Below are 12,844 nucleotides of genomic sequence, written 5' to 3'. Positions count from 1 at the left end.
AGACCCAAAACACTAATAGCTTCACTACTCCTAGGCCCATAATGTTTAGGGTGGGGTAGGTGGAGACACAATGTTGTGGTTTAATCTGTTCCAAGAAACCATTTCCGCTTTTTTAGTCATAATGCTATTGAACAGTAGGTCAAACAAAACATTATGTTGAGTGATTTGAGACAGTCGTCTGTTCAAATTAAATTGAAGTGTCATTTGTCCACTCAATACTACCAAAACAGAGTGTTACAGCTACAATCATAATTGTTTAATTCAAGTGTGAATAGAACAGAATTGAGAGGGAACTTTTGACTGACTGTCCATTCATACTCATTCAGCCCGTAGGCCTACTAGTAAAGACTGGAGGTCGGAGACAACGAGGTCTGTCAAAGTTGTTTAATAGGTGTCACATGGAGGAAAAAAAATATAATACTCCCACTGTTAGACCTTGGAGAATCCTCACACTGCCTACCTGAGTGCTTCACAAAACTCCCTCATCTCCTGGGGTGGGTTCAGGGAGGTGAAACACTCGGGTGCGAGTTTTCCGGATGCTTCACAGCGCTAAAATAATCATTATAGACATCCATTGTAGGCAATGGTTGTAAGATGATCTCAGTGCCATGAAGCTTTCGGAAAACGCTCAGCTGAAATGAGCACCTAGAAATGTCATGAATATAGAGCTAACTCTAGTCCCCATCTACACGACAGATATTCCCATATCTTATCTAGACAATACATTTCTATGTGAACGTTTCATAATGTTGCACCCCCGTAAACAAGGCCCAGCACTCATACCACCATCAAGTAGTGACATTTATCAACAGTGTCAGTTGACCAGAAATGTGGTTGACACACATTTCTGGTTGACACACAGTCCCATTGTCATTACTCATGTAGCGGCCATAGTCCACACACACCTATAACACCGGTTTAGTCATATTTGTATACTAGGTAGGTGAATTCACAGATATTTTATGTACTGGGGCCTAATAATGGGTAAGATAATTATGTTAGCGTTAGTCTTTCGTGGTTTACCTGAGCTCTGAGTGATGGCTGAATTAGACGGCTCCTACCTTAGCCTACGGCCCAGTCCCAAAACAACCACTAGCACCTAAGCCCTGTGACACTTGTGGCGATCTAAGAAGATTGGATAGGTATATGAGCAATATGGTAAAGTATATATCTAGTCTTTCAATTTCCACATTTCCTATACAATCCTCTCAGCATAGCACAGAGAAAAATATTACTCAGAACCCCGTCGACAGCACCCCCAACCCAAAACTTCCTGCGGCCATGCTCTCAGGACTTCACAAGTGCATAGGGTGCAGGAGCGAGTTTGGGACTGGGAAAACTTTTCTACATAGAGGAGCCTGCAGCGACAGGCTAGCTTTCAGCACTACCTACTAGATAAAGAGATAAAGATTCCATAGAGACATCTCCTATAACAAACATTTCATTATGAAAAATACACCTGAATTCTCTTTATGTACAACAGAAAGGAAAAAACATGAACCTGCATATTCAAGATTCATTTTTAATATTATTATGTATATTTTTCTGAATTAGAAATATCACTATTTTCTGAAATGAAGAACTTCAAACTAGTGTAACAATGATAATTTCACCAAATCATTGAAGTACAATATTTACATATAATACAGAGCCCATTTTTTAAATCTGAAACAATATTAAAATAAATGTTCAATAGATAAATGTTTTTAATTCTATTTATATTTTTAACAACCTTGTCGGGGGAGTCCTTGCACACTCCAAAATTGTAAAGCCATTCTCTTCTAACAAACTATTAAGTGCAAACAATTCTCTTTTTCTTTAAAAAAAACAACTATGATTTTAGCATCCAGACAGAGATTACTCGCCACAACCCAAGTGCATCCAAAGGCTATCTTCAACCATCTTGTTTTTGTCATAATTATGAATAAAAATTTACATAAACAATAAAATCAGTGCAACGTACTCAAGCTGTGATATTCTGATTTAAATTCAAAAATATTTTTTTATTGTAGTTATAGGAAGCTAACTGCTCCGGTCTCCCTTTGCTATGAACATGTGATCCAACTCCACCAGGGTTAGTCATGGATGAGGATCAAGCTAAAAGCGATAGCACCTGTCCCAAGACAACACCTAGCCCCTAATACCTAGGCTAGATCTGAGAGAACTGAATAGTGGAGAAATGTGCCTACTACCATAATGATTAAACCTATCCAAGGTCTTTCCGATCTACATGAAGAGCCTAGGGGGTAGTAGTGGCTAGGGATGGTTTCTGGAGGAGGCCACTCTATACAAGCCCAGTCTAAAAACAAGCTGTAGCTTTTACAGGGGTTGTTTTTGGACCGGGAAAGAGAATGTTGAGAGAGGAAGGGAGGTGAAAACAAAGTAAACACATCGCAGCCAGTCTCCCTCTCTGAACAACACTTTAAATCCTCCTGGATGATTTCAAGCATTCTGCACCTTTCACACAATCCTTTACACTCTTTTCAGAATGTGGGCCAACCCATCTACCCTCAATGGCCCACATTAGCTATCCATCTTTCTATCTAAAGATTAACAGAACAAAAATAGCTTCAGTAGTGGTGATTGTGATGAAGGTGTGTGAGAGAGAGAGAACAGCGCTGCAGGGCTGTGGCGAGGTGTGGCCAGGTCATCCTGTCCCGTCATGTCTGGTGGAGCTCGGTTTAGTTTAGCAGCACTAGCACCAGGGCTATACAACAGTCCCACTAGGAGAGTTGGCCGGGTTCTGAGATGATAGTAAGCCCTGTGGAGGAAGAGAGCAGAGGGGAATGAGTTAGAGGAGAAGAGATGGTTTTTGGACACTCAGAACGGTAAAACAATTTGAATTCAAACTTAGGTAATTGAGGGGAAACGGTACGTTTTCATCATCATAAAGAAAATCAAATTAAGATCCTGGATTGATAATCACCCTTGTAAGCAAATCAGTGGACAAAAGAGGATCCTGCGTCGCAAACCCCAACTCACTCAATCATTTTCAGAGATTTATGATGTGTCTAGTCTAGGTGTTAGATGTCAAACTGAAGTGTCTGGGGTTGAAAGTGGCTTGGGGTTAAGACTCACCACTTTCCAAGGCCTGGCCCATATGTCTAGGGGTTAGGGGTTGTAACAGACTCACCACTTTACCGGGCCTGGCCCATGTGCAAATGAAGCCCTCCTGGCAGGCTGTGACCAGACAGTCCTCCAGGAAGATTAACACAGTGAGTCTTTCGTGAGCAATCTTCTTACACACCAGCGGCTCCAGCAGAGGAACCTCCTCCATGCGCGGGCACAGCAGCGTGCCCAGAGTCTTAGCGGCGTCCGCCTTGGCCGTCCGCGCCGCAGAGCTCAGTTGGTTGAGCTTGTCGCTGCTCTTGCTGCTGATGTGGCCCATGCTGTGGTTGCGTTTGTGGTCCTTCTCGTGGCGCTCCTTGCGTGTGTCGTGCAGCGACAGTGTAGCGAACTTGCTGACGCCCGTGGCGATGAAGGTGCTGTCGATGATGCTGCTTCCTTTGCTGCTGCTCGTGTGGCAGTTAGGCGTGGTGCTGCCCCCTGCGGGGCCGGAGGAGTGTGGCAGGCTGTTGGAGCGCGGCAGGGGGGCGGGGAGCGAGTTAGCTGGGGCGCCACTGTTACCACTACTATTGCTCACTGTGTTGTTGCCATTGGTACCAGGTGGGTTAGTAGTAGGAGTAGTAGCAGTAGTAGTAGTAGTAGTGGTAGTAGCAGCAGCAGCAGTAGTAGTAGTAGCATTAGTAGTGGCCGCCCCAGTAGCCGGGGGGCTGGTGGCACTCATGACGTTAGTGTGAGTTCTGGTACGTGACAGGGGCAGGTGGGGAAACAGGATGTCCTCAGTCAGGTCCCACAGACACAGCTGGGTGTCCTGGCCCACCGAGCCGAAGCGATAGGTCACGCTGACTGGCCTGCCGTCTGTAGAGTTCCTCTTGGAAAGATGTGATTGGGAGCTATTAGCCCGGTCCCGCCCCCCTCCAAAGTGGATCTGCTCGTGGAACTCCTCGTCACTCCCGCTGAATTCGGCGGGTGGGTCGCTGTCCTCCACGCTGGTAGTACAGTGATCAAACGCCACCACACTCACCCACGACTTGTGGCCGTGGCCCCTGGCGATCACCCTGCAGTCTGAGAAGGACCAGACGGTCACTAGGTCGTCCTCCCCCCCGGCCACTATATATCGTCCGTCCGGGCTCCAGCACACGCACAACAACCCGCCGAAGTAGCTCTTCATTGTGCCGTGCAGCTCGGCTGCGTCGAAGCCAAACACGCGCAGGAAGCCGTCCTGGCTGGCGCACGCAAGGAACTTCCCATCGGGGGAGAATGCAAACTCGTTCAGCGCCCCCTCGCCTACTGTCCAGCGCAGTAGGGGGTTGCGGGCCGACTTGCTCTTGCAGGTGTGCACGGCGTAGCCGTCGCCCTGTTTGAGAAGCTGGTAGTGGGGTGGCGTGGTGCCACAGGTGTGCTCTACGTTGTACAGGTACAGGCTGCCGCTGGAGTGGGCCACTAGGAAGAGGCTCTCTGAGCCAGGAACCCACCGTACACATGTCACACGAGACTTGTCTATCAGTCTCTGAGGGAGAGAGGGGGAGACAATGATTGTCAGCGAGAGACAAATAACTCAAGTGTCAAACATGCATTCAAACAAGATATCAACACTAGCGTTATACTTAAATGCATGCCTAATACATTGGATATTGGAACAGAACCTTTACTCTCATTTTGCATTAGAAAACAGTTTCCTCCCAGTAGGCAGTCAACATCATACATTGATATTCAACCACAGGACACCCATCTTAGCCAGCTTGGCTAAAGTAAACTCTGTTAAACCTACCTCCTCATTGAAGAGCTTGCTGGTCTCCTTCTTGATTGGGTCAATGAGCTGCACCTGGCCGGCCGAGAAACCCACGAGCAGGGAGACGCTCTCCGCTGTGGCTGTGAGGGGGTTGAAGTCATGACACGTGGGCTGCGTTCCTTTGTAGATCCTCTTGTCTATGGGCTTGCTCAGGTCAGCCGCCTAGAAACGTGGAGAAACACAGGACACAACGTCTGACTCACAGGTAGAGCAATTATCTTGAACATACACCTCAGTTATTTTACAAAGCCATTCCTCCTGTCTATATAACACTTGCAGATCATCATTGACCTAATGAGAAACAGTATCATTTCCATGTAAAAGGACCCATGATCACCAACATGTGAAGTTCATAGGAGAATGTCAAATTGAGTGTCAAATTGAGTCTATAATGTTGAGGAATTAAGGGACATGTAAATTGTTCAACAATTTTCCATCCTAAAAACTTGGAATAATCAAAGGCTTTGAATTCTGGTCAAACAGATAGAAAACGGGTCTTCGAAAACATCTACCAGAAAAATAAGTCTTAAAGGTATTAGAAATTAAAAAAAATCCAGCATTTAATAAACATTGCCTTGTGCCTTAACTCCGTTATCAAAAACCCACATATCTAAGATATTTTCAAATCGCACTCCCTCTTGAGGGAGAATAAATAAAGTTCACAGAAGTAACAAGGTAGACCTTTTTACTGATAGCAAATGTGTTCATTAATTGTTAAGCGATTAAAACTAAAATCCGTTACAAAATCAGTAATGTAATTCCCTAAACAAAAATCGGTAACAGACTGTCTGCAATTGAATTGGCTACAACGGTAAATCATAGTAGTCACAAACCACAGTAGAGTTCACAAGTTTGGACAGTACAGCACAGCAAAGAAAAGTAGAGTACAGCTCACTAAAGTACACAGCACACACTAGAGTTGAGTATACTATAATGTACTGTACTCTACTGTGCTGTACTTTGATGTCCAAACTTGTGAAACAGATGCAGTGATTGGTTGGTGCAGTCCAGACATTGTTAAAAGCCTTCCTTGTGCATAGTTGTATGGATTGGTAAACTTTGAAATCAATGTTTTTTGTTAGGCATACATTTTAAGTGACAAATCAGAGTCTCAGCACAATTCCCATATCGTGGAATTGCCCTATAGCAACAATATTAGTAGAGATGTAACGATTCACCACCAATAAGCAACGTCCCCAGTTCAAATGTTTAAGATACAACTGCATCGGCCTGCGTCCGCTCTTTCAGTGTCGAGCTAAGTATGTCATTATGTTGACAGTCATTGATCTACAAATCATTTTTCATATCGAACAACGCCAGGCAATATCAGTAGCCTAGTCAAAATACACTGCGTCGAGAGCTGACCAATGAGGAGGTAGGCCTATTCCTGATCTGGCACATCTGCGCGTCACCTTCAGCATTAAAATGTTTGTAAAATGGCTTGGGGAACATAAGGCTTTATTAGTTGAATGACAACCCAATGTCATTTGATAGGTTATTTTTTATCATGTGTGTTAAATTGTGTTTTACAGGAAATAAAAATAGCCTAAGCTACCCCCGGTGACAACTCATCTGACTATATGTAGGCTACATGCTGATCAGGGCTGACATGAGATTTCATTTGATTGCTCAGATTTTCCATCACCAATAGGTTTGGTAGTTTTTCTTGAAACAATCGGTATATATGCTAGCGCGGATTCACAAGGGGGCAAACAGGGGCTACATTTACATTTAAGTCATTTAGCAGACGCTCTTATCCAGAGCGACTTACAAATTGGTGCGTTCACCTTAAGACATCCAGTGGAACAGCCACTTTACAATAGTGCATCTAAATCTTTTAAGGGGGGTGAGAAGGATTACTTTATCCTATCCTAGGTATTCCTGAAAGAGGTGGGGTTTCAGGTGTCTCCGGAAGGTGGTGATTGACTCCGCTGTCCTGGCGTCGTGAGGGAGTTTGTTCCACCATTGGGGGGCCAGAGCAGCGAACAGTTTTGACTGGGCTGCGCGGGAACTGTACTTCCTCAGTGGTAGGGAGGCGAGCAGGCCAGAGGTGGATGAACGCAGTGCCCTTGTTTGGGTGTAGGGCCTGATCAGAGCCTGGAGGTACTGAGGTGCCGTTCCCCTCACAGCTCCGTAGGCAAGCACCATGGTCTTGTAGCGGATGCGAGCTTCAACTGGAAGCCAGTGGAGAGAGCGGAGGAGCGGGGTGACGTGAGAGAACTTGGGAAGGTTGAACACCAGATGGGCTGCGGCGTTCTGGATGAGTTGTAGGGGTTTAATGGCACAGGCAGGGAGCCCAGCCAACAGCGAGTTGCAGTAATCCAGACGGGAGATGACAAGTGCCTGGATTAGGACCTGCGCTGCTTCCTGTGTGAGGCAGGGTCGTACTCTGCGGATGTTGTAGAGCATGAACCTACAAGAACGGGCCACCGCCTTGATGTTAGTTGAGAACGACAGGGTGTTGTCCAGGATCACGCCAAGGTTCTTAGCGCTCTGGGAGGAGGACACAATTGAGTTGTCAACCGTGATGGCGAGATCATGGAACGGGCAGTCCTTCCCCAGGAGGAAGAGCAGCTCCGTCTTGCTGAGGTTCAGCTTGAGGTGGTGATCCGTCATCCACACTGATATGTCTGCCAGACATGCAGAGATGCGATTCGCCACCTGGTCATCAGAAGGGGGAAAGGAGAAGATTAATTGTGTGTCGTCTGCATAGCAATGATAGGAGAGACCATGTGAGGTTATGACAGAGCCAAGTGACTTGGTGTATAGCGAGAATAGGAGAGGGCCTAGAACAGAGCCCTGGGGGACGCCAGTGGTGAGAGCGCGTGGTGAGGAGACAGATTCTCGCCACGCCACCTGGTAGGAGCGACCTGTCAGGTAGGACGCAATCCAAGCGTGGGCCGCGCCGGAGATGCCCAACTCGGAGAGGGTGGAGAGGAGGATCTGATGGTTCACAGTATCGAAGGCAGCCGATAGGTCTAGAAGGATGAGAGCAGAGGAGAGAGAGTTAGCTTTAGCAGTGCGGAGGGCCTCCGTGATACAGAGAAGAGCAGTCTCAGTTGAATGACTAGTCTTGAAACCTGACTGATTTGGATCAAGAAGGTCATTCTGAGAGAGATAGCGGGAGAGCTGGCCAAGGACGGCACGTTCAAGAGTTTTGGAGAGAAAAGAAAGAAGGGATACTGGTCTGTAGTTGTTGACATCGGAGGGATCGAGTGTAGGTTTTTTCAGAAGGGGTGCAACTCTCGCTCTCTTGAAGACAGAAGGGACGTAGCCAGCGGTCAGGGATGAGTTGATGAGCGAGGTGAGGTAAGGGAGAAGGTCTCCGGAAATGGTCTGGAGAAGAGAGGAGGGAATAGGGTCAAGCGGGCAGGTTGTTGGGCGGCCGGCCGTCACAAGACGCGAGATTTCATCTGGAGAGAGAGGGGAGAAAGAGGTCAGAGCACAGGGTAGGGCAGTGTGAGCAGAACCAGCGGTGTCGTTTGACTTAGCAAACGAGGATCGGATGTCGTCGACCTTCTTTTCAAAATGGTTGACGAAGTCATCTGCAGAGAGGGAGGAGGGGGGAGGAGGATTCAGGAGGGAGGAGAAGGTGGCAAAGAGCTTCCTAGGGTTAGAGGCAGATGCTTGGACTTTAGAGTGGTAGAAAGTGGCTTTAGCAGCAGAGACAGAAGAGGAAAATGTAGAGAGGAGGGAGTGAAAGGATGCCAGGTCCGCAGGGAGGCGAGTTTTCCTCCATTTCCGCTCGGCTGCCCGGAGCCCTGTTCTGTGAGCTCGCAATGAGTCGTCGAGCCACGGAGCAGGAGGGGAGGACCGAGCCGGCCTGGAGGATAGGGGACATAGAGAATCAAGGGATGCAGAAAGGGAGGAGAGGAGGGTTGAGGAGGCAGAATCAGGAGATAGGTTGGAGAAGGTTTGAGCAGAGGGAAGAGATGATAGGATGGAAGAGGAGAGAGTAGCGGGGAGAGAGAGCGAAGATTGGGACGGCGCGATACCATCCGAGTAGGGGCAGTGTGGGAAGTGTTGGATGAGAGCAAGAGGGAAAAGGATACAAGGTAGTGGTCGGAGACTTGGAGGGGAGTTGCAGTGAGGTTAGTGGAAGAACAGCATCTAGTAAAGATGAGGTCGAGCGTATTGCCTGCCTTGTGAGTAGAGGGGAAGGTGAGAGGGTGAGGTCAAAAGAGGAGAGGAGTGGAAAGAAGGAGGCAGAGAGGAATGAGTCAAAGGTAGACGTGGGGAGGTTAAAGTCGCCCAGAACTGTGAGAGGTGAGCCATCCTCAGGAAAGGAGCTTATCAAGGCATCAAGCTCATTGATGAACTCTCCGAGGGAACCTGGAGGGCGATAAATGATAAGGATGTTAAGCTTGAAAGGGCTGGTAACTGTGATAGCATGGAATTCAAAGGAGCGATAGACAGATGGGTAAGGGGAGAAAGAGAGAATGACCACTTGGGAGAGATGAGGATCCCGGTGCCACCACCCCGCTGACCAGAAGCTCTCGGGGTGTGCGAGAACACGTGGGCGGACGAAGAGAGAGCAGTAGGAGTAGCAGTGTTATCTGTGGTGATCCATGTTTCCGTCAGTGCCAAGAAGTCGAGGGACTGGAGGGAGGCATAGGCTGAGATGAACTCTGCCTTGTTGGCCGCAGATCGGCAGTTCCAGAGGCTACCGGAGACCTGGAACTCCACGTGGGTCGTGCGCGCTGGGACCACCAGATTAGAGTGGCCGCGGCCACGCGGTGGAGCGTTTGTATGGTCTGTGCAGAGAGGAGAGAACAGGGATAGACAGACACATAGTTGACAGGCTACAGAAGAGGCTACGCTAATGCAAAGGAGATTGAATGACAAATGGACTACACGTCTCGAATGTTCAGAAAGTTAAGCTTTACGTAGCAGGAATCTTATTGACTAAAATAATTCAAATGATACAGTACTGCTGAAGTAGGCTAGCTGGCAGTGGCTGCGTTGTTGTTGTTCGATCTCTCTATAGTGCTGTTTCTTGTATTATGGTCTCTTGTTTCTTTAGAGGTTTCACTTTGTTGTCCTTTTTCTTTTCCTTTTTCTTCTGTCCTTATTTTGTCTTCCTTTCTTCTGTTAACTAGATATTTTTTGTTGTTATTCTTTGTAAGCTAGCTAGCTTCTTCCAGGAGAGTCCCTAGCAACTGCTTAGCAACAAGTAAACAATTCAGCTAGCAATTCAGCTAGCTAAGATAACTGTACAATTTTATGAAAAATAGTTACTTCTTCAAAAGCCTGTCTTTTTGGTTTGTTCCTTGTTTTGTCTTCTATTGAGTCTTGCAGTTCTCTTGATTTTTTCGATGTACTTCACTCTAAAAAACCATTTAAATCTCAATATATACAGGAGCTCATTTTTCAGCAGCTGCTCTATTGAGGGCTAGCCCCCTCAGTGAAGTTTTATATGCCAATATATTAAAAGAAGCCGCTGCATCAGCACCATAGACAGCGCACGCCGCTGTGTGTATAGGGGGACTATGGAAAGCCACTGGGGTGGGTTAGGTATGACTCCTTTGGGTTTCCATAAAAAGCGGGGGGTGCTTCTTATCTGGTAAGCTAAGTGAATAACATGACACGCCTTGAAGCTGCTTCTCTCAACTCTGCCTCATGCCCCACCACTACAAAGTTTAGTTAGCTTCTTAGCTTGCTGTATATTTTTTAATTTTAAATTAAAAGTCTTAGCCTTAGCCTATTTAGCTAGCTCGAACCAGCTAATCTGCCACGATGGACATCAGAAATTGGCTTCGCTAAAGTACTCAAACAAAGCCAAAGGAGAAGGGGACACATGGCAACTGTGTCAGTGGTTGTTAAAAGTTGACAGCATTGTGAAGTTCCTCTGTGACATCGAATGACCATGTTTGTACAACACAGAAGTAAGCCTCGAGGCTACAGGGCTGCTGAAGGCAGTGACAGATCCTGGCTTTAGATTTACAGCCACCATGGTTACAGAATCAGTCTTCTCGATCCTCCAAACAAATTACTCCATGCAAAAGCAACAGATCTTTACACTAGAGTCAAAGTGGTCCGCAGTGCGTTGGAGTGTGTTGAGAAGCTGAGGTGTGACAGCGAGTTCGAAACCATTTGGGCACAGTTCCGTGCCAGTGGCACTGACTCACCACCAGCTCCAAGCAAACGACAACGTTATGTAAGTACATATCTCCAGCAATACATGGTGGACAGTACAGTAGGCCTATGAGGACAGAGAAAAGACGGAGTGTAAAAAGACTGTTCTTGGACGCGTTCATTGGTGAAATGTCAGAATGATTCAGCGAACGCAACAGCCAACTGGTGGAGGCCCTGTGGAGGCCCTGAGAGCCATGACTTTCCAGATGTGAAAACATGAAACCACTGCTGGATCTAAGCAAAACAGATTTGGTGGAAGCTGAGTTTAGTGTCACTTGCCAGTTTTTGCACCAATGAGGACAAATGAACCCACTTGATATCCTGCAAACGAATCTCTGGGCCTCTCTCCGCTATGCCGACAGTGCTTACTGCACATGGATTGACTTTTGGGGCATCCACAGCTTCATGTGAGAACTCCTTTTCCACTTTGACAAATGTGTTCAGTCAGCACAGAAGAAGCATGCTACACCCAAGGAAAACTAAAACTGTCATTTGAGGGGGATCTTACAAGAAGATTGAGAATGGAATGACCGATTATTCAGGAAGTTCCAGAGAGGATATTTTGAAAAGGTAAACAATCTAGCTGTTTGATTTTTCAAAAAATCTTTGTGGTATAGCCAGCAGCGTCATTTCGGCAAAACCCTAGGGTATGGAATGATAAAATGACTTCCTTAACCAGCCTAAGTTTTCAACAGCCTTGCTTTAGTGTGTAGGGTGCTTGGTCAAAAGTAATCAATGGTCTCAGCATTTGAACTTACATTTATTATGGTATAGCGTGATAAGCTGTTTTTTTTTTTTTTTAAGTATTCCAATTTTTCATTTCTTTAGCACTATCACATATCATTATAGACGGTATTTGTACAATACATACTGTTATTTGGCTGCATAGTCAGATCCACCGTCTCTCACACAGTTAAAAAAAACATAACCTAGCAAGTAGCAACATTGTCAAACTTGCCCAAGGACAATCATATCACAGGCATTAGAGGTATCACATGTCTGTAAATCTCCAGAGGCACAAGACGCTGGTCCTACTGCCTTCCTGATGCCCGACCAATCATTAGCCCAGAGAGAGAGAGAGAGGCAGAAATAGAGAGACAGAAAGAGCCAAAGAGAGCTGCAGTGCCCATGTCTACCAACAGGTGGCTAGGGCAGAGACGCACCTCTGGGGTGACAACTTGACTCTAAATCAGAGAGATGCTGCCGTATAAACACTATAAGAGGGGTCATTTGTAATGTCGGTAATTTAACAGCGGTTGTCAAATTCATGGATGTAAAACATTTAAGAGTAAGGGTTTGTGGACAGCTGGTCGGTACTAGGCAGTGAGTGGTACAGTAGGTCACTGCAGCTGGATTTGAGGCCCCCCGAAGGTATAGGCTAGGTTATCACTTGTAAGATAAGTAGCTATATTGTTGACGATTAGGCCAAGAGTTTTTCCTGTTCATGTGAACTGACCAGGAAAAACACCTGGCCATAGTTTTACCTAAAGCTTTTCTGAGGAAATTCAGAAGGGATGATACTGTAGGAGTCAGTCTGAGACCCTGGTGATGCAAATGAGTGGAGGATCATCGGAGGCAGCGAGGGAGATTATATGGCTGTCATAAGACTGCTGACAGATCTGTCAGAGCACAGCCAGCACACTTTGATATGCCAAGAATCCATGCTGCTCCAAAGCCCTCGACAAACCAATGACAATAGGCCTTTTCTATCCATGGCACTTTAAACTTTGTTTTAACTCACTTTTTTTTAACTCATGTCATGTGAAACTCATTCAAAACACACAAAAGACAGGCAATTGATTAGGCCAAGCCTATGTCTGAGAGAATAATGTAGAGTTCCACTCAGGATCAGAT

At 46.4% G+C, this 12,844-nt stretch overlaps 1 protein-coding gene across 1 annotated transcript in view; it reads right to left on the bottom strand.

Moving 5' to 3' along the window:
• Positions 1–369: 369 nt before the first annotated feature.
• Positions 370–12,844, bottom strand: part of LOC115107969 (WD repeat-containing protein 20-like) — a 28,017-nt gene continuing 15,542 nt past the window's right edge. Inside the window, exons 2-4 of the mRNA XM_029631799.2 lie at positions 4,835–5,017; positions 3,134–4,573; positions 370–2,761 (exon numbers count right to left, since the gene is read on the bottom strand). Of these exons, the coding sequence (XP_029487659.1) occupies positions 2,708–2,761; positions 3,134–4,573; positions 4,835–5,017 (1,677 nt within the window). The 3' untranslated portion in view covers positions 370–2,707. The remainder of the gene's footprint in view (positions 2,762–3,133; positions 4,574–4,834; positions 5,018–12,844) is intronic.

This window comes from Oncorhynchus nerka, linkage group LG24 (assembly GCF_034236695.1).
Source record: "Oncorhynchus nerka isolate Pitt River linkage group LG24, Oner_Uvic_2.0, whole genome shotgun sequence".
In the NCBI taxonomy this organism is placed as follows: Eukaryota; Metazoa; Chordata; class Actinopteri; order Salmoniformes; family Salmonidae; genus Oncorhynchus; species Oncorhynchus nerka.
Note: the sequence above shows the minus strand (reverse complement) of the source record. Positions and strands in the feature narration are given on the sequence as shown.